General features: G+C 38.5%; 1 protein-coding gene across 4 annotated transcripts in view; it reads right to left on the bottom strand.

Annotated features, from left to right (window-relative positions):
* The window catches only part of subdued (anoctamin 1), a 47,021-nt gene that overhangs the window by 9,062 nt on the left and 14,674 nt on the right, over window positions 1-23,285 (bottom strand). For 3 of the 4 annotated variants that reach the window (XM_073981807.1, XM_073981822.1, XM_073981829.1), the window contains 4 exons: window positions 8,009-8,459; window positions 7,875-7,943; window positions 6,797-6,868; window positions 6,076-6,236 (listed from right to left, as the gene is read on the bottom strand). In XM_073981807.1, the coding sequence (XP_073837908.1) occupies window positions 6,076-6,236; window positions 6,797-6,868; window positions 7,875-7,943; window positions 8,009-8,459 (753 nt within the window). The remainder of the gene's footprint in view (window positions 1-6,075; window positions 6,237-6,796; window positions 6,869-7,874; window positions 7,944-8,008; window positions 8,460-23,285) is intronic. The other variant, XM_073981813.1, reaches the window with a different exon arrangement.

The raw sequence follows: 23,285 nt of genomic DNA, 5'->3' as shown, positions 1-23,285 counted from the left end.
GAACTTAACAAACAATTCGAAATACAATGTGCAAGACTCAATGGCGTTCAAACACAAAATCAAGAACTTGACGATTAAAGAAAATGACAAGATGGTTTCGTTCGACGTAGTTTCCCTTTTTCCTAGTATACCGGTCGTTCTAGGTATCAGAATCATTGAGGAGAGATGGGAAGAAATTAAAGAATACACTAATATGACAAAGGGCTTATTTTTTAGTATTCTAACATTTTGTATAAAGGACAACCGCTACTTCAAATATGACGACAAGATATATAAACAAAAGAAAGGACTTCCGATGGGGTCACCAGCTTCTCCGGTGGTGGCTGATATAGTCATGGAGAAACTCTTAGACACCTGTATAGAAAAATTAACGACGAAACCTATCATATTGACCAAATACGTTGACGATCTCTTTGTGATAACTAGCCAAGATGCAATAATTGATACCCTGACTTTACTAAACAACTTTAATAGCAACATAAAATTCACCATGGAGGAGGAAATAAATGGATGTATACCATATTTAGACACGATAATATATAGAAATAAGGACAAGTTGGAATTGGATTGGTATCAGAAACCCACGGCGTCAGGGAGAATCATAAATTTCTTTTCAATACACCCTAAACAAATGATCGTAAATACAGCCAAGAATTTAGTCCACAGAATACTTAATATTAGCGACGAGAAGTTCCACAACAACAATAAAAACAAGATTCGAGAAATTCTAATACAAAACAACTTTCCAATAAGAATGATAAATAGATTGATAAACCAACACAACACTCGAAAAGAACCCGAAAAGAAAGAAGAAAAAATATACAAATCGATGATTTATCTCCCCAAAATATCGGAGAGATTCAGAAATTCAAACTTATATGACAAAAACAAAGTCATAATAGCCCAAAAAACTAACAACACCCTTAAAAAATTATTTAGCAATACCAAAGATAAAATACAGAATTCAGACAAACACAACGTTATTTACCAAATCGAATGTGATGGCAACCCCGATGAAAAATGTGGAAAATTCTACGTAGGTACCACAAAAAACAAATTAAAAACAAGGCTATCGGCTCACAAGTCGGATATAAAATTGAGGAACCAAAACCATACACAAAAAACTGCACTTGCAGAACATTGTAAGTCAAACAATCACCTACCAAACTTTGAGAAAGTACGAATACTACAAACCGAAAAGAATTATAACCGAAGACTTACATTGGAAATGCTGCATATCAATAATCTATCCCCATCAGAGAGAATCAACTTCAAGAGCGACACAGACAATGCAGCATACTGCTACAGACATCTGACACACAAAAAGAGATCGTGCAATATGTAAAGTAATTTAGTGCAATTTTAACAACCGACAATGATAGTGAACTCTATCATAGTTTTTAAGTTTACTTGACTAGCATTTTTACATGTAAGCGATTTTTGTGTCAGAATTTATCTTTTGTGTTTGTTTTCATTTTTTATTAGTTTAATTGTTTAATTAGAGCTGTGATATTAATATTAAGAAACATATTTTGTAGATTCCCTGAGGATGCAATTTATACAATTGCGAAATATTGGATAAAATAAACAAATAAAAAACCCACATTGGCCTAAAGCTCAAAAAAAGTCTTCTTCTTTACATAATTTTCATTACTATATTTTAATTAAAATGACGTAAGACTTCTTGGCCCCTTGTTTTCAGAACTGTTTTGACAATATATCAGAGTAACCCCCAGTTTTTGTAAAAATTTGTATTCTTCTCACACGAATTGTCAAATTTTGTAGATCGATTTACTCGCTTTAGCGCAAATGTAGAGCCCTGATGTTTAAATGAGGAATCCTTAATGATATATGGAACGGGTATACGAAAAATTAGATGTGTATGTCATCTGGGGGCTGAGCTATGAATGCCTAAATTATTACGAATATAGACGAACGAACAAAAATAAGTTACAAAAATTGGGGGTTAATGTATGTTAAAACAATGGAGAAATTAATAATCGCATATATTTTTTTGGTGTATTATTTATCAAATTACTCACAACTATAGTGAATGTTATGTAATTCAGTGATATCGGTAAGACCAAAGAAAGAGTACACAATCGGAAAACCTTAGAAATATCTTAATATTTAATTTGTTTGTTTACATGTTTGTTTCCTTTGTGTCCTACTTCACAAAAGTTCAAAATCACAGCTTCAATTTTCCACTCCAATTTTATTGAGTAATTTATGGAAGGAAAATGGGATTAGTAGAGAATTGATTTATGCAGGGGGAACGTTTGGATGTCATGACGTTATCCACTTGTATTTTTTTATATTTACAGGTATAATTTAGGACTTATATAAATAAAGGAAAAAACGCCGAGACACGTATCTTTTGTTTTTTTTTATCATGTTGCGGTGTCAGAATATGGTCAATTTTTCCCAATCTAAATTTTTTATACTCTCAGCCTTTAATCAAAATGTGTCTCATCGAAATAATGGTTTTAGGGTCAAAGTGTGTTTGGAAGAAATCTGTTTCAGAAAACTTGGAGTCGACTTAGTAATGTTCGTCCGCATGGGTAGCTGCCTGGAGAACACGATAATTTTCGAAGAGATCAGCCGATTCGGTCCAAAATTTGGTCTTCGTGATATTCTGTCCAAATTTTGATGAACTTCGATGATGGACCATATCGCTCCAATCTTTCGGTAACGTTCCATAGAGTATTTCAAAAATGCTCAGAGAAGTGCAGTTTTAGACAACTCTGGGTAATTAGAAAATATACATGTGTAAGCTTACGAGCAAGTAGTCATAGCTTCACTTCATTTATGCTAATAATTTAGTTATAAGTAAAAATATGAAATAAATAAATTAATCAATAACAAGTAAAATGTCGGCCGGGCCGAACTTTTTATACCCTCCACCATAAAATAGTCTTAATTAAAATGGAATAATTAGGGTCCTTTCAATATTTTAGGTAAAACAACTTTTCGACAATGGATAGACTACTACTGCCTCCCACTATTGCTTAAATTACACTGTGAACACAAATGTTGGGGCAGAGATAATTCCTTTTGGAGATGAAAGCCCTTGGTATGTGTATATTAAACACCCCGAAGGACAGATGCGCCGTAAGTCGAACTTCCGAGTTATGGCGTGATGAAGCCTGTAAGCCATCATGAATTAGCATTATATCTTTGTTTGTTGTTTTGTAGAGCACTTAAGCAACAGTGAACAAAGATATAACGCTAATTCCTGATGGCCCACAGGGTCTCTACCAAAAATTTCATCACGCCATAACGCGGAGGTTCGACTCACGGCGGATCTGTCCTTCGGGGTTCATAATATACTCACCAAGGCCTTTCTTCCCCAAGAGGAATTTTCCGTGCCCCAGACTTTCACTTCCATTTTGTTGCACAGTGTTATCTAACCTAATCTAAAAAAATGTGTTTAGCTAGGTGAAAGGTACCACGTACGGGGCTATATCAAAGAGTCAACATGTCTTTAATTTTTTTGGCGGAAAACTTTTATAGCTGAAGGGAACTTCAATAGTCAAATTGAGGGTAGTTTCATCAAAACAATGTAGACCCTCAAAAATGGACCCATGTTGACGAATTTTAGTTAAGAAATTTCGTGACCACTGAAAATTCCCGAAAATCGGGAGGTACAGTTATATGGGGAGATATTCCAAAACGTGGACCTATATTGACGATTATTTTTGAATAGACAAAACTGCAGCTTAAATTCTCAAAATACCGAAAATCGGGAGATACCGTTATATGGGGGCTATACCAAAACGTGGACCTATGTTGACGATGTTTGGTGGAGATGTTTCATGACCACTGAGAACCTCAAATGGCAAATTACAGCTAGTTCGGTCAAAAATTGCAACTAAAATTCTCAAAATACCGAAAATCGGGAGATACCGTTATATGGGGACTATACCAAAACATGGACCTATGTTGACGATGTTTCGTTGGAGATGTTTTATGACCACTGAGAACTTCAAATGGCAAATTACAGCTAGTTCGGTTAAAAATTTTAGCTAAAATTCTCAAAATACCGAAAATCGGGAAGTACCGTTATATGGGGGCTATACCAAAACATGGACCTATGTTGACGATGTTTCGTGGAGATGTTTCATGACCACTGAGAACCTCAAATGTCAAATTACAGGTAGTTCGGTTAGAAATTGTAACTAAAATGCTCAAAATACCGAAAATCGGGAGGTACGATTATAAGGGGGCCATACCAAAACATGGACCTATGTTGACGATGTTTGGTGGAGATGTTTCGTTGGAGATGTTTCATGACCACTGAGAACCTCAAATGTCAAATGGCAGATAGTTCGGTTAAAAATTGTGGCTAAAATTCTCAAAATACCGAAAATCGGGAGGTACCGTTATATGGGGGCTATACCAAAACATGGACCTATGCCCATATCCTCTGGGATATAAGTTTGTTGATCACTAGGAACCCTAAGTTCCAAATTATAGCTAATTCGGTCTCCAAATGTGGCGAATAACGTCAAAAAACCTCAAATCCGGAGGTACCGTTATATGGGGGCTATACCAAAGAGTGGACCGATATAGCCCATCTTCGAACTTGACCTGCCTATGGAAAAAATACCCTCGGGTGCAAAATTTCAGCACTCTATCTCAATTATTGCGGACGCTAGAGTGATTACAACAGACGGACAGACGGACATGGCTAGATCGTCTTAGAATTTTATCCTGATCAAGAATATATATACTTTATAGGGTCGCAAATGATTAGTTCGATGTGTTACAAACGGAATGACAAACTTAATATACCCTCCATACTATGGTGGAGGGTATAAAAAGACATCTCTGGAAACGCTTTGATTTTTTGCAACAAGTGTTCTCGGCGCCCCTGTTACTACAGTACAAGTTTTTTCAGGGGCAAGTCCATACTTCCAGAGAACATGGCCCGAAAGCTGTAAAGAACACCTACTCTCATCATGTGTAGTGGCTGGTGCACACGACAACTTTCGAACCGGATACTGCGTTGGTGGGCAAGTCCATATTTCATGAAAAAACTGAAAATTATACTGTGACGAACTGAAATGACTGGTGGGCGCAATATCTTTTAAAAGGAATGACTCCCCCGGGTTCCTGACGACGAGCCGAATCCAATGAATGTTGTTCGTGGAGGAAGCACTTCGAAGTAAATGGTAAACTTGTTTTTCGGCAAAACTGATCATATGGCGATTGATCCGCTTGAGCAAAGTAGGACAATCAATTCTGAGTGGTACACCACAATTTGTTTGCCAGTATTATTCGGGGAAATTCGAAGAACGAGCAAGAAAAGAAGAATCATTGCGAAACATGACAATATGAACTCTCACACATTCGGCTCAAATCATCACCTTTCGTGGAATTGATGGGTCATCTGCTGTATAACCCTGACCCAATGACTTCTTTTTATTCCCGCAAATCAAGAAACAGTGCGTGATTGACGGTTTTCATCGGCAGAAGATGCTTTCGAAGTGTTCAATAGCCATGTTTTGGAGGTGTCTCGAACGGAGTGGAAAAAGTGCTTCGACAATTGGTTTGAATACTTTGGAAAACAATAAAACTATTTTTAAAGATAAATATTCGCGCCATCATTATTAGGCCAGAAATTTATATAATAGCCCTTATACATATGGGTGTTTAGGTATATTGTTTCATTGAATCTCCCTTTTCAGTTTATAATGGTCTTTTCTGAAGTGCCTGAGTGGGGCAAGGCTATTGTATGGATGATCTTAGAGATAGAGCACCTAAGCAGTTACTGCATTAACAACATCTGTTCGTGTTGATATACATTGTGTGCTTCCTCCTAAATTGAGCCACAGATGCCACTCTGTTGTGAAATGCTTCACTGGCGTCCTTTCATGATATCTACCTCAACCCGGATTTTGTTAATAAAACTGAACAAATCTGTTTAACATACTCTACATATATAGGCCCAACATGAATTGATTGCCTAGATATATAAGTCCTGAGATATGTCCTTGTGGTCATACCAATCTATATTCTGAAATGCCAATTAAAAACATTAAAAATCTTTGAAATTTTTCAAAATATACTCACAGATATTCTTTATCCCGACTATAGATGGCAGTAAAGCGTTGTGCGCGTCGAGGAAAATGACGTTCATCGACATAGATATGCTTCATGAAGAATTTTATAATACCTTTTAGACTAGAAAATACACTGCTAGTTGATCGATTCACCACCGACATACCGGGAATCTAAATGGAATGGGAAAATCACAAAGAAAGGTGTTAGTAAAAGCGTTGAACAAATTTCCAAGAAGCATGAACGAAATTACAAGAACTTTCAACCAGAACTAAGAACATGCCCAAAGAGCAACATTGAAAATTACGAATTTTGGTAACAATGGAGCTAGAAGGTTAATAAAGGCGAGAGGTTCGGACTCTTGGGCGCCTTATGGTAATCAATGGCCCTGTATTAACCTTTAACTCCCATATTAACCTGTCTCAAAAGATTTTTTAATGTATTTTAAAAAGTATTTATTCTTGAATGCTCAAATCAAAGCTTTAAAACATAACGCAAACTCAACCAAAGCATCAGCATCATATGAGAAAGGGACATACATGGTTAGCTATCAGATGAGGAGGGCCGAAAAATATTTGTTAAGGAATTTTGTTTCAAATTTGTATTTTTTTTGTTCGTATGAAACACAAATGAGGTTGCATGTGAGCCAAAAAACAGAAGAAGAAGAGGACAGTGTACATTGTTTTTTTTTTTTTTTTTTGGTTTGATGAAATGCAATTAAAACATTTCAAACCTTTTTTGAAATGTATTGGGCTGCATAACGCAGCCGACTGTATTTCGATAATAATTTCACGTTGCATTTTAACTATAAATAAAATAAAGAAATAATAATAAATAATTATAAAAAATTAAATGTCTGGGGAGAAAGGGGAAAGTAACAACAATAATCATAATAAACAATTAAGGAGGATTTTAAACTGTTATAAAAAGTTCTCTATTTGAGATTAAATATAATATCTGCAATAAATTGATAGTTTTATAATAGCGGAATTTTTAAGAGGATATATCAATTACTTTGCGATTTATAGGAAATATTGTCATTACTGAAAATTACAATTCTTCTTAACGGGGGTTACTCTGAAAGTGAGAACACTTACGGGAAGTTTTCAATCAGAATAACCCCCCGTTAGAGGTTTCTCTACAACAGAAAAGTACAGAAAATTAAAAAATCCACGTTTATTGGTCTGTTGACCGAAGAAAAATATTGTTTACAAAATCGAACTTTTTTGGTATGATGGCAGATGAAAAAATATTGATTAAAAAATCCACGTTTATTGGTCTGATGGCCCTTGGAAAAATATTGTTTAACAATCCACGTTAATTGGTCTGATGGCCCTTGGAAAAATATTGTTTAAAAATCCACGTTAATTGGTCTGATGGCCGATGAAAAAATATTGTTTAAAAAATCCACGTTAATTGGTCTGATGGCCGATGAAAAAATATTCTTTAAAAAATCCACGTTAATTGGTCAGATGGGCGATGAAAAAATATTGTTTAAAAAATCCACGTTTATTGGTCTGATGGCCGATGAAAAAATATTCTTTAAAAAATCTACGTTTATTGCTCTGATGGCCCTTGGAATAATTTTCTTTAAAAAATCCATTATTTCTATTCAGTCCAAGACGTTGAGATATGAACAAAACATATTGATATATCCTCTTAAATTTCGCTTGCCTATAATTTAGTGGGGATAGAGGGTTCCGAAACACACATTAACCAAGAAGCAATCTCGACATAGACACACACAAACAGTTGTTGACAACAAACGTAGCATTTTTTCTATGCCCACACTTTTGGCAATGACTTCTTACCTCTTTCATGGGCATGCGTAACTTAAGAATTTCTGCATAACGCCGTAAGACCTCCAGTGGAGCATGGACCTTTAAAGAAAATCAACAGAAAAAATTAATCATTTTCATTACAAGAAAATTTCATTGTCACTCACCTTAACGAAATAAATTTGTTCCTTTTCTTTGCAGCCCCTTTCAATTTCCAGGCCTTCCGACATCAGATTCATTTCGAAAGTATGTCGTTTCTCCTCATGTTGATCCTCAACACTGGATTGTTGATTGATTTTATAGACCAGCACAAAATCAATCGATCGCACACCATCGTCAAAAAATAACGATGGATTTTTTTCACATTTCATATAGAAGTCATTTGGAGTCTGGATATCTTCTTCTTGAAATGGAGCTAATGGAGTCATTGGCAAATCTTCGGACACGGGAGTTTTACGGGGACTATGTTGATGATGATTAGTATTGTGACTGAGATAATTTGGATGATTGTTGCTGGTATGATTGTTATGAGCAGATGCAGCACTTATTATACGGCCAGATTGTCGAGATTCTTCGTCTTGTAGTAACAGTGTCGATGTTGTGCTGTCTCTGTGGAAACTGTAAGAAAAGAAACAAGATAAGTAGAATAAATGAATTTGTTTCAGTAAAGAGATGCTAAAATCTAAGTAGACTCGGTTGTTTGTTAATTCATTAACAGAACTGTGTGAAATTGTTGCAGAATGTAAAATGATGATATTTATGGGCTTGAAATAGTCGCTAGAACTACTTGCTAGAATTTGTAACGATTGTCTTAATCTATTGGTAAAATATCAACCGATAGACTGACTTGCTTGTCTTTTTATGTGTGTATGTTTTGACTTATTTACCCCTTATGAAAGGAATTAGTAATTGCCTTTGTAAGCTTAGCAACAACAATAATAACAAAATCCATTATTATTTCATAATAATAAAATATATTTGTAGACTCAGAAAAAAATCATGGAAGAATGTCAGTTCTGCCTGATAATATGCCTGTCTGCGTACCGGGAGGTACCATAATATGGGGATAATACCAATACATGGACCTACGTTAACAATTTGTTGTGCAGAAGCTTTGTGACCACAGATAACAGCTAGTTTGGTTAAAAATTGTAGCTTAAATCCTCAAAAAGTACCAAAAATCGGATGATACCCTTATTTAGGGGCTATACCAACACCTGCGGCACATGTCAATAAAACCTTCCGAGGCAGAATGCCACAGATACATTTACTAGTGATAGGAGACCCATATAACAGTCAATGACTTTAAGGACAGAACTGCCAAAGAAATTGTGCGTGGGCTCCACAAATTCGTGGGAAGCATCTCCGTAAATTCATCAGTTATTTGAGAAAATTGGAAAGAATTAATCTTCATGTGCCACGACGCAAGCTTCAGGTAGATAAGATCTTACTTCAAGAATCTGTAGCAGCTCAAGCCAAAGCCCCTAAGGAAGTTGCGATGATGAACAAAAAATAGAGAAGATGAAGCCTGCTGACCCAAGCAACGGTTTCCGAAGCAGAACCCAAATCCAAAAAGACTGAAGCCAAGAAAATATCCCTAAAGCGAGGGAGATCCGTAAGGCAAGGGTCTAGTGTAAGACAGCCTGTTGTAGGCACGTCCATAGGGTGTAAGATGGCTGGGCTGATTGAGAAATAATTATCATCTGAAATGACGAAACAAGTTTCACGCTTCACAGTTTTTTGTTGCGGAAAAAACTATGAAGCGAGTTCTCTACCCGGAGCCACCGTGGTGCAAAAGGTCTGCGGTTCAACATCAACATTTTTGTTGTGTAATTGATATATTGTTTTGCTCTTAAATTGATGTCACTGCTTCCCCAGAGTAAGTGGTGAGCATTTGCATTGCATCCAAAGATAACCCAGCCTATGCTCCGTTTGTTCATCCAGCAGCACTTGCGTGTCCTTGCCCGGCGGGTCGGTTCCCTCATAAGGCATGTAGATCGAAGACAGTATCAAAGGCTTGTTCCGCCCTCCTTCCATTCGTAACGTAGTGATGTCACCTCTACTTGCCCTCATTCGAGGCGGAGAACACAGTATTGTTCTTGCCGCTTAGTCCGTTCAAATTTTGTACCCACTGGGTACCTCAAATGCCAAATAACAGATAGCTCGGTCAATAAATGTAGCTAAAATCATCAAAACATCTAAAATCGGGTGGTTCCGTTATATGCGGGGATATACCAGAACGTGGGACTGTGTTGACAATTTTTTGTGGAGAAGTTTTGTGACCACTGGCAACCCCAAATGTCAAATTACATTATGGGGGCTATACCAAAACATGGACCTATGTTTACTATTTTTGGTTGTTGTTGTTGTAAGATAATTTATATGTTTGTATGTTCGTTTTCCTGTTCTAGGAATGTGAGTGCTTCGATGGGTTGTAGCCAAAAAGCTAATGGAGTTAGTTGAGTAGGTTTGGCAGGCCAGTTGAAAATGTGTGTTCTCGCCTGAGTCGCATGCTGGGCCCTACCCTATAGCAATGTTGACGGCTGCACCATCCCGAGCGTAGTTGAGACAAAACTACTCTGGTTTGCTGTAGCAGCTGACGCTCATCAGTTCCGAGGACCGCATTCACACGATAGTTGATTATGGCCTCTGTGAATGCTATTCAAACCTGCTTGATAGCCTATAGATCAATGGGTTCTCGCTTGTAACGTTGGACCTCTCTTTCTAAATCCGGGTAACACCCGAGCAAGTACTGCAACGAAAGCATGCCATTGTGTTGCTGTACCCGAAGAATCTTTGTCTCCTCATGTAAATGGTCCACTGAAGGCACGAGGAGGCAGTTCTTAGGGCGGCATTCTGACTGGTTTGAATATTTTTCCATCGCGTTGTACTTATACTCCCGGCGACAGTATAGCTTACCACAGACCGACCTATTGCGTTATATGCGCCTAACCGGGTGCACTTGTTGTTCTGGTAAAGAAACCTTTATCAGAACAAAAAGTGTTGCCGGCTAGAGACTTCAGGATATTGTTCCTTGTAGCTTGTGACATGCGCGGACAACGTGAATATGCTGTCGCATGTGACCCCTAGAATCTTGGGGTAGGTGGTGGTCTGAATTCTGCTACAATCGACCTTAGTGGCGGATATTTACTAGAGTTGGGCAATCTAGTTCCCGGAGCGGATCGATCTTTCTAGTTCCATTTTTCCCAAAAGGAACTAGTTCCTTAATATAGTTCCAAATAGTTCCGAGACCGATATAGTTCAACGAATCTTTCTCTTTCATCGTTCCTTTCATTCCAAATAGTTCCGAGACCGAAATGGTTTAACGAATTTTTCTCTTTCATCGTTCTTTTCGTTCCAAATAGTTCCGAGATTGAAATAGTTCAACGAATCTTTCTCTTTTGACGCTCTTTTTGTTTCCTTCGTTCCAAATAGTTCCGCGACCGAAATGTTTTCATGGTTTGGTGGATGAATTGACATAAAAATAAATAAATTGCAGCGAACAAACAGCAACAACGTAAGATCGACGTAGGCGTTAAATTGAAGGAACCAGAAAAACGAAAGGAACTATATGAACTAAAGGAACTATATCAACGCAAGAGCTGGATATAGTTCCAATAGTTCCTTGTCCGGAATAGTTCTTTGGAACTAGTTCGTTCCGGAACTACACAACTCTAATATTTACATTTGATTTACATATTCCTCTCGAGAAAAAAGTTGGTAAGATCAGTCAAATAGGAGTTCAGCCTTTAACAAATGACATCAGGGAAGGTACCTGACGGCGTGATCGTACATTCATTCATCCGCATATGTTACGATCTCAATGCCGTCTGGAGGGGGTGGGATACAGGAGAGGTAGGGGTTAAATAGTTTCGAAGATATCACCCTACCTTGGCAAGCTCCCTGTTTCAATCCATGGGGCTTGGATTTCTTATTCCTGATTTCCTCGTACGACTGGCGCCCATACATATAATTGATTATCCAACTTTTCAAACTTGTCCGGAGGGTTGTCTGTTCGATGTTCTCAAATAGCGTGAAGTGCTTGACAGTATCAAAGGCTTTTAATAAGCGCCACCATCACTGTTCTATCACACAGCTTGCTCTGGTTGAGTCTTCGACTAATATGTGTGGAGATGGGGTGCAGCGCTGTTTTCGTGTTATGCTGCTTACGGAACCCATGCTATTTCTGACGCTGGGGAGGTCTAAAGGGTCTTTGCTACGGGCGGCAAAAGCGAAGTCGGTCTGTACGATTCACCTTTGCTGGCATCTTTGCTTGGCTTCAGTAGCGAGACAACACTGTCCATTTTCCAAACTTCGGGAACTATGTGTACTTTAATTAGATACTTGACTCCCGGCTCATCCAGCTGTTCCTGCATTACCATGAAGATTACACCAGGGCCGAACGCTTTGGATGATTTAACTTTCATGATGACATTCGCAACATCTTGAATTCTAAATTCTGGTGGTTCATCCTCGGCAGTAAAGGATCTAATGCGACTATTAAAATAACTTGGGCACCTTTTCGGATCAGTCAGCGTAACATCGCCAAACGTGACTGAGGTCCTATCTTCCTTCTTTCCTAGGTTCGAGAGTGAATAAACTGTTGCCCACAATTAACTTATACCTTATACCGGCTCCAATGTTGCAACTCTTCTGATGATTTAGCCTTTTGATCTGCTTATGCTCACCAATCAACCTGTTAATTGACATTGGGGTCACTGGGATTGCCACGACAAAGCTTATCACGCTCATTTTCTAATCCCGTAGCCTCTGCAGGGAAATTTTACCTCACTTCAGGTATTCGACCAACAGGTATATGGCAAGCGGCTGCAGCAATAATGATTCCTCGGAACGTTCTTTCTGCTACCCGAACATAAGAAAGATTGGGCAGATCTCTGAAGCGGTGATTATTGAACTCTCTGAAACTAGACCAATTACCTTTCACATAATTGATGAAAGTAACTGATAACACAACTGATGAAGACAATTATGGGGTGATGGTGTGACCCAAGAGAAACGACGGGTTACCAGGTGACGTAATTTGTCAGACCACTAGTGCGATTGTCTAACTCATTTTTGGAATTACCGACAAATGTCGGTAAAAATTAAATGTTTATAATTTCGGTAATTAAAGATGTTTCTCTGTAAGTTAGTGACGAATAAAAAGTATTCGTAAAGTTCTACCGATTGCAAGAGTTGTGTCAACTTTTATTTGAACTTTTCATTCATAATTTTGCGTTTTAATTTTACAGATTTTTGTCGGTAACTCAAAAAAATAGTTAGAGAATCGCACTACTGGTGACATGATGATTATGTCTGGGGAAATGTGACACACTCTGCTAATTCTGATGCGTCCTCATTGACAGTGCAAAACGTAGAGCTATCAATCTGCTCAGCCAGCAATACAAACGTCTGTATGTTTCCCAGGACCGAATTCCACAACTCATGATGAGCTTTAAAATTCCCCAAAAACAGACGGTTATGACCTTCCAAAAGCGGGCTAATGTTGGGCCTATAACCTGGAGTAAAGCTATTTATCGGCGCGATTATATAACGTAATCGCTACCCAATACATGACATCGTTTGTCACACTTGATGACATGATGGTTATGTCTGGTCATCTGGGGGCACTTACGACTAATTCTGGGTTGGGCACCCTTTTAACAGTGTAGAAAGTCGAGCTATCAGCCGACGCTATACCCCTCTGATCATTAGGTAGAACGAAATGTTACAAAACGTGATTTGTATAAAAACTCCCTTGGACAATACGGTTATTGCCTTGAACCTATAACCTGAAGTGCAGGTGGTACCTTTTTTGCTGCGAAATCATAATTTTCGTCTATATTTGATACTAAATGATTAATAAAATGCGCTTAGCAGATCCTTAGAGCATTTATATATTCCTTAAAACATTTGCTTCATCCTTTCCGCAGTCGGATTAATCGTCAAACTTCTTGCTGCACACCTCAGCTGCTGCTTACATCGAGGTTTTTCCTGTCCTTTCTATCTCCTTAGTTCTATATCGCACTGACTACAGTGTTGCCCTATTCTCGTACGCCATAGACTTGTCATCCGCAGCAATATTTTTTGAATGTTGGTGTCTATCTTCGATATATCTGAAAATCAAAACAGTTTCCTTTATTACCTTCGTTGTTTCTTAAGAGAGTTTTTTTGGATATTCTTTGTAATACCAATTCTGTTCCGCTATACAAAATTTGTCTTCGGACCCAAACAACATTTTAAAACGTCACTTCAAACTTAGAGTTTTGCCGCAAACTTCTTACTAATCTTACGAATTCAATATTTTTGCTATAATGATTGTTTGAACTATTCATATTCAATAATAATTTCAAATACAACTCTTTCTGGCGGTATCGTTTGTTTATAGTTTCGTGGCATGCGTCAATGACACCACCTAAATGTCTTTCCATTTCAATTCACCAACCACCCTATAACTTTCTTTGTTGTCTATTATCTCAACATAAATCACCCCAAATTCCCATAAGAGGCGGGCGGCATAGGAAACAAAATATAGGTCAACAACATTTCACTTGCCATGTTTATTGTCATGCTAAGGGGGGATGGAGGTTATTATGAGCGTTGAAGTGTTGTTCCTTTTTGTTATGTACGCACAGCACGCCAGACTAAGGCCGATCAGAAATGGCGACAAAGACATCGTACGCATGGAGCCACATGGTGGCGGACATTGACATATTTTCATTGATGGTTTCTAAGCTATAAGAAGAAAGGACTTGTTGCGTATGATGATGTCAGCTCTAGGGGAATTTTAATGTGCCTAAAAGTCCATAAAGATAATCAGCGAACATTACAACATAGAGGCACGACCATATGACAACATATGGTAGCTTAAAATTTTCTTTATTGGTACAAAAGTCCTTTAAAGGGTTTCTATAAAAAGAAAACCTTTTAAAGGTCTTCTATACCTTTAGAAGGTCTTTAATGAACAGAAGACATTTTAAAGACCTTCCAAAGGTCTTCTATAGAGAGAAGGCCTTCTAAAGGTCTTTTATAGACAAAAGACCTTCCAAAGGGTTTCCATAGACAGAAAACCCTTAAAAGGTCTTCTATAGACAGAAGACATTCTTACTATCTTCTCTGTAGACAGAAGCATCCCTAAAGGTCTTCTACAAGCAGAAGACCCCCACGAAGCCTTCTATAGACGGAAGGACTTCTTTAGACAGAAAGCGATCTACAGGTCTTCTATAGCTAACCTACCTTTTTAAGGGTTCTATAGACAGAAGCACCTTAAAAGGTCTTCTATAGACAGAAGACCCGGTAAACACCTTCTATAGGCAGAAGACTCTCAAATGGCCTTCCATAGACAGAATACCCTCTAAAGGTCTTCTATAGACAGAAGGTCCTCGAAAGGTCTTCTATAGGCGGAAGACTCTTGAAAGGTCTTCTATACACAGAAGGCCTGGTAAAGGTCTTCTATAGACAGAAGACCATCAAAAGGTCTTTTGTAGACAGAAAACCCTAGAAATTTTCTTCTATTGACATAAGACCATAAAAAGGTCTTCTATAGACAGAAGACCCTCGAAAGGTCTTCTATAGACAGAAGTTCCTTAAAAGGTCTTCTATAGACAGAAGACCATAAAAAAGTCTTCTATAGACAGGAGACCTGGTAAACATTTTCTACAGGCAGAAGACTCTCAAGTTGCCTTCCATAGACAGAATACCCTCTAAAAGTCTTCTGTAGACAGAAGGCCCTCGAAAGAAGACCATAAAAAGGTCTTCTATAGACAGAAGACCATAAAAAGGAAGACCCTCGAAAGGTCTTCTCTTCTATAAACAGAAGGCCTTCTAAAGACAGAAGAGCTGGTAAAGGTCTTCTATAGGCAGAAGACTCTCGAAAGGCTTTCCATAGACAGAAGACCCTCTAAAGGTCTTCAATAGACAGAAGGCCCTCTTAAGGTCTTCCATAAACAGAATACCCTCTAAAGGTCTTCTATAGACGAAAGACTCTTGAAAGGTCTTCTATACACAGAAGGCCTGGTAAAGTTTTTAGATAGGCAGAAGACCCTCGAAAGGTCTTCTATAGACAGAAGACCATCGAAAGGTCTTCTGTAGACAGAAAACCCTCGAAATTTTCTTCTATTGACATAAGACCATAAAAAGGTCTTTTATAGACAGAAGACCCTCGAAAGGTCTTCTATAGACAGAAGTTCCTTAAAAGGTCTTCCATAGACAGAAGACCATAAAAAGGTCTTCTATAGACAGGTCTCCTGTCAAAACATTTAAACATTTTCTACAGGCAGAAGACTCTCAAATTGCCTTCCATAGACAGAATACCCTCTAAAAGTCTTCTGTAGACAGAAGGCCCTCGAAAGAAGACCATAAAAAGGAAGGCCTTCGAAGGTCTTCTCTTCTATAAACAGAATGCCTTCTAAAGACAGAAGAGCTGGTAAAGGTCTTCTATAGGCAGAAGACTCTCGAAAGGCTTTCCATAGACAGAAGACCCTCCAAAGGTCTTCAATAGACAGAAGACCCTCAAAGGGCCTTCCATAGACAAAAGACTCTCGAAATTTTCTTCTACAGACAGAAGACCGTACAAAGGTCTTCTATAAACAGAAAACCCTCGAAAGTTCTTTTATAGACAGAACACTCCCGAAAGGTATTCTACAGACAGAAGACCATCGAAAGCTCTTCTATACACAGAATACCATCAAAATGTATTTTATAGACAGAAGACCCTAGAAACGTCTTCTATAGACAGAAGGCCCTCGAAAGGTATTCTACAGACAGAAGGCCCTGACAAAGCCTTCTATAGACAAAAGACTCTCAAAAGACCTTCTATAGACAGAAGATCCTCTAAAGCTATAATATATATACAGAAGACCTTATAAAGGTCTTCTAAAGACAGAAGACCTTCCAAAGGTATTCTATAGACAGAAGACTTTCTAAGGATCTTTAATAAACAGAAGAATCTCAAAAGGTATTCTATAGACAGAAGACAGATAGACCCTCAAAATGTGTTCTATAGACAGATGACCTTCAAAAGGTCTTCTATAGATAGAAGGCCTTTTTAAGGTCTTTTGTAGACAGGTGTCTTTATAAAGGCCATCTGTAGACTGAAGACCCCTGAAAAGGTCTTCTACAGACAGAAGACCTTCTAAAGGTCTTTGCGAGACAGATGGCCTTCTAAAGGTCTTCCGTAGACAGATGTCCTTCTAAAGGTTTTTTTATATACTGATGACCTTAAGGTCTTAAATAGATATAAGACCTTCGACTCTAGACAGATGACCTTCTCAATCTCTTCTTCAGACTGAAGACCTTCTAAAGACCTACTACAGAGAAAATTTTTTCGAAAGGTCTAAGAACAAAAATGGTCTTCGGATTCGCAGCACGACACTCAACCTTTGGTGTGGAGCTGGGTGCATGTCATTGCTCCGTCTGGACTCGTCCATTTGGAGGACTACTGCAGAGACCATGGGCGTAGCCAGGAATAGCTAGGGAGGGGCAGCTGCCCCCTCCTTAGATCCTACAAAACAGTTCATTTGTATGTGAAAAATTGTAAATATTACAAAAAAACAAGCATTTGCCCCCCTAGAACGACCAAAATGCATTCCTGGCTACGCCCATAGAAGAGACTATGTTGATGCATGCTGCGTGAACACAGCCCCAGTAAGCCGTCATCAGAATTCGATAATCCCCCGCAGTCCCACCAACAATAGCCGCGCACCAAGCACTTAACACCAGCCGTTGCTGGTCCAATCCCTGAAAGTACATCCTTTTTGCAATTTAATTGCAATGGACTCCGACGTAAGATCAAAGAAAATATTGGACTTTATGAGTCGGAAGAATATTAGGGTTGCGGCGACGCAGAAAACTTAGCTCAATAACAACTGCAGCTTCATTGTTGTGCTGTGTTCAATACAGACCAACCTCGCTTGGGACTGAAACTTACTACCCGTAGATGGAATGTATTGGCGTGATAGTCAGGTGTGGAACTGCCGAGGTAGAATTGCGTAACAAATACAACCCGCTGATTAATAGCTGTACTCCAGGTTATAGGCTCAACATAAACCTTCTTTTGGAAGGTCATAACCGACTGGTTTTGGGGACTTTAATGGTCTTCATGAGTTGTGGCATTTGGCAATAACCAGAGGGTTATAGCTCTGTCTGTATATAGCTATACGTTTTGCACGGTCAATGAGTACGCCTCTAGCATAATTAACAATGAGTGTCTCAGTTTGCCAGATATAACTATCGTGTCACCTGATATGACAAATGACGTCACCTAGCAACCCGTCTTTTCTTTTGGATCATACCATCTCTTCATAACTGTCTCCATCAGCAGATGGCCCAATTTCATCACCTCTGAACGCCGCACTTTTATCAATCATGGTAAAGATAATTAGCATAGTTTCAGAGAGCTCGCTATTCACCGCTTCAGAGATCTGCCCAACTCTTCTTATGTTTGGGCAGCAGAAAGGACGTTCCGAAATATTATCACTACTGCAGCCGCTCGTCATATATCTGCTGATCGAATATCCGAAGTGAGAACAAATTTTCCAGTAGAGGCGACGGGACTAGCAGCGAATGAGCGTGGTAAGCTTCATCGTGCCAACCCTCGTGACACCATAGACAGGGGGCTGACACTGGAAGTTAAAAGGTTGGTCGGTGAGCATAAGCGGAACATGTGGCTAAATCATTTGAAGAATTGCAACATTGGAGCGGGAATAAGAGAATTATAGGCAACGGTTGAGTCACTCTCGAACCCTGGGAAGAAAGAAGATACGACCTCAATCACGTTTGGCGACGTTACGCTGACTGATCCGAAGAGGTGTGCAAATTATTTTCATCGGCATTTGGTCGAGCAACTCGGGGTTGATAGGGCGAAGACAAGAGTACTACGTCGCATTAGATCTCTTTCTGCCGACGATGAACCACCACAATTTACAATAGATGATGTTGAGAAGTCAGCAGGAACACTAAATCATACAAAGCGTTGGTCCCTGATGGAATCTCCATGGTAATGCTGAAACAGCCGGCAGTTGAGTGTCTCACGAATGTTCTCAACCTGTCGTTTGCCAACCAAATTGTGTAGTCTGGAAAATGGACAGGGTGGTCCCTCTACTAAAGCCAGACCGATTTTGCTTTCGTTAGAAATAGCTACTGGATAGCCGATCATCAGCATGGGTTCCGTAAGCAGCATAGCACGACAACAGCGCTACACGCCATCTCCACACATTTTAGACGAGGACAAGCAGTGCGATAGAACAGTTTGGTTAGCGCTTAACTTATAAAAGGCCTTTGATAGTGTCAAACACTCCACGCTGTTTGAGGACATCGATTAGACCACCCTCCGGCCAAGTTTGAATCAATTATATATGTATGTGAACGCCAGTCGTGGAATTCAGGAACAAGAAGTACAAGCCACGTGAAATGAAACAGGGAGTTCAAAAGGAAGGGTTTATATCTCCAGAACTGTATAACCTCTACATCTCCTGTATTATTATTACAAATCCCTCAGACTGCATTGAGATCGTAAGGTATGTGGATGATTGTACGAGGTACGTTCCTGATGTCATTTCTGAAAGGCTGAACTCCAATTTGATCGATCTTAAAACCCTTTTTTCACATGGGGAATATGTAAATATCCGTCATTAAATATACGGCCACTTTGTTTACCGCATGGATGAGCACTGATTTGAATGTCATGGTCGATGGTAGCAGAATTTCGAACACCAATTACCCCAATATTGTTGGAGTCACATTCATGCAGTTCACGTCGTCCACAGCTATCTGCGATAAGCTGAAATGTAGGAACAAAGTCCTCAAGTCTCTAGCCCGCAGAACTTGGGGTGCAGATAAAGAAACCTTGTTGACCACATATAACCCCCTCACCCGGGTATGATAGGACGGATCTTCATGATGTAGAAAGATAAGTCCAACGTTACAAGAGAACCGCTAGATCAATTATCCTATCAAGCAGGTTTGAATAGCATTCACACAGATGCAGTCGCTGATGCCATAAACAAGTATCGTGTGAATGTGGTTCTAGCGCAGCTGAGGAGTTCGGGGTGGTGCAGCCGTCTAAATTCCTATAGGGTGAGGATTGATGACACCGTGCAAAACATCTGCACAGCATGTGGCACCGGCCCGCGCGGCACATTACACATATACAACCAACTGTATTAGCTTTCTGGTTACAACCCATCGAGGAAGATTATGCAGAAAAAAACCAACTTACAAAAATGTTATATTCTGTTACCACAACAACAGCAACAAAGGTTGCGGTAGGCTACACAAAAACCACCAAGAAGCCATCAAAAAGATGGTGACAAATTGCTGGAGCACATCATTCGAGGGCGTGGACCAATAAAATATATAAGTAATGAGCAGTGAGCTCGAGGGGGACTTCCTAACGTACAAATTGGACTCATTCGTTGTGGATGTTAACAATTCATTTCACTTTTTTCCTCGAGTGTACCACATCTATTGTCTGTTTTATTTTCCATATTTGCCGATTGTCTATAAACAATTATTATGTATTTCCTCTTCTTCTGGTTCTTTTTAGTAGTGCGGTAAACTTGTAAATCATACAATGGATAGACAAAAATATACATACATACAATAATATAGTTATGCTCATGGTCTTTGTTATGTTTTAATTTATTTTACTTACGAGCGGATTATCAAACCATATGCTGTGGCCAGTCTCTAAGAATAATAAGCTACTCTGTAAAGCTGAAGTCAATAGATGAACTTTAGTCAACAAAGGCATTTAAAATACAACAAGTCGGAAATGTGAATTACAGTATTTAATTATAAACAGAGTTTGTTTTTGCGGTTAGTCACGCTGCTAATAAGAGTATCCACATGCCATTGCTCGGGGGTTTTTGCACCTCGAATCATTTTATCAAGAAAAATAATTAACAGAAATCTTGAATTAACTCGACTATGAAGTACGGAGAACGTAATTAGAAAACTAAGTTAGTGGTGAGTTGCGGATTTCAATCTCACTTAAAAATCTCGTTTCCAATATTCGCCGGCTGGTCCTTTGTTATTAAATTTTTCTAATTTATTTCCACAATGACTAAGTGATGAAAGTGTGTTATGATTATGAGACGTTCCTTCGTACTTGAATTACAAAATTCAAAGCAGTACAGCAAATCGGAAATCGCAATAAATTAAAGGAATTTCATTGGAGTCGTTATAATATCCTGCACAATAGAGTCGTCTGCATCAACCGGATTTCAGTTGCGCTAAAACAATTTTCGCTTGTCTAGACAGATGTTGTTCTTATGCTTCCACGGATGGTTAGTGATCTCCGAGGACGGTATTCCTACGATAGGCTTTTATAGCCTTGGCGACTGTATAAATGTCCCTCAAATCAGCCCGATAAAAAATTTAATTCTGGCTACGCTTATATGGGGACTATACAAAAAACATGGACCTATACTGTCTAATTTTTTACAAGGCATGTTTGGTACCTGTATAAATGTTTTGTAACTTTAGCGAAGAATTTCAGTTATTCCGGTTAAATAATGTGGCTAAAACTTTCAAAACACCGAAAATCGAAGGGTGCCGTTCTATGGGGCCTATATGAAGACGATGACCTATATCGACCAATTTCAGGTGGAAAGTTTTATACCCCTAACGAAGACTAAAGATAAAATTTCCACTATTTGGGTAGGTTAAAACCTATATAAAGGCGTGGACCTATACCGAGAAATTTCAGGTGGAATATTTTTGAACCCCAACGAAGTCTAAATATAAAATTTCAGCCATTTCGGTGTGATAATAAGGCTTAAACCTTCAAAATACCGAAAATCGGGAGGTACCGTTCTATGGTGGCTATACGAAGGCGTGGACCTATACCGAGAAATTTCAGGTGGAAAATTTTTAAACCCCAACGAAGACTAAATATAAAATTTCAGCCATTTCGGTGTGATAATGAGGCTAAAACCTTCAAAATACCGAAAATCGGGAGGTACCGTTACATACCTATACATACAAGTTTCATAGGGAAAGTTGTATACCTCAAATGAAAACTAAACATTAAATTTGGTTTGTATATTTCATTAGTCCCAATTTACATTAGGCGAGTTTACTTGCGGCAATTGTCAGTTTGTTGGTGAGAGAGGGTTCTGAGAGGCAAAGGGTTACCATATGCCTCACCTCTCTCTGCTACAAAATGACAATTGCCGCAAGTAAACTCGCCCAATGTAATTGGGACTTAATAACATATTATAATGGCTCTATTATTTTGAACACAGAATGTTATGACGTACAGTATCGGCCAAAACTAAAGCACCCCCTCAGTACATTTTTTAAATGATAATTTTTTTAAGAAAACAAAGTAATAAATTTATTTTTTTATTTTTCTTTTTACTTATTTATATCTTTGTTATTGGAAAACACAAAAATAAGGAATTAAGAATTTAATAAACAAAAGTTAAAATTCAAAAAACAGTTTAGGTCGCAAATATAAGCGGACAAAACTACTAAACAGCTTAGGTTTAAAAATTAGCAAAAGAACGATTCACAGAAGAACGGCAGACGCCGGCTTATTCAGTCAGCAAAAAAAAACCTTTCATATCGACTAAAAATTAAGGAGCCAGACTGAAGACCCATTTGAACTGGAGTAGAAAAAATCGAGGACTGTGCAGTTTTCCGATGAATTTATGATTAATTTAAAGTAGTCAGATGGTAAAAGGCGTGGGCCAAATTGGCAACCGTTACATCCTAAATATTGCAAAGACACTGTAAAACATGGAGGCGGAAGGGTTTTTTGCTTGTCGTCGGCTGAATAAGTCGGCGTCTACCGTTCTTCTGTGAATCGTTCTTTTGCTAATTTTTAAACCTAAGCGATTTTGTATTTGACCAGAGGATGCTGTAGCATCATTTTTGGATGAATATGAACAATATCGGCTAATGTTTTGCTATAGTCCCCTTATAGCGGTACCTTCCGATCTTCGGTATTTTGGATATTTAAGCCACATTTTCCTACTAAATTAGCTGTAATTTGGTACTTAGGGTTCCTAGTGGTCACTAAACATACCCACCAAAAATCGTGAACCTGGGTCCACGTTTGGGTATAGCTCCCATATAACGGTAACTTCCCATTTTCAGTATTTTGGGGATTTAAGCTAAATTTTCCGAAAATCAATTATTTCGCCTGCAATAATTAATAATTTAGTATCCTCTATGCCTAAAAGATGTGATTGTATCATCCAGAATAAAGTATACGCAACGAAATATTGATTTCAATAGTTTTTGTTTACCTCAAATTGGGGGGTGCTTTAGTTTTGTCCGCTTATATTTGCGACCTAAAATGTTTTTATACCCTCCACCATAGTATGGAGGGTATATTAAGTTTGTTTTTCCGTTTGTAACGCATTGAAATACTCATTTGCGACCCTATAAAGTATATATATTCTTGATCAGGGTAAAATTCTAAGTCGATCTGAGCAC

The sequence above is a fragment of the Musca autumnalis genome, unplaced genomic scaffold (genome assembly GCF_047663935.1).
Source record: "Musca autumnalis isolate F117 unplaced genomic scaffold, ASM4766393v1 scaffold_1, whole genome shotgun sequence".
Classification (NCBI taxonomy): Eukaryota; Metazoa; Arthropoda; class Insecta; order Diptera; family Muscidae; genus Musca; species Musca autumnalis.
This window is presented reverse-complemented; position numbering and strand designations above follow the sequence as displayed.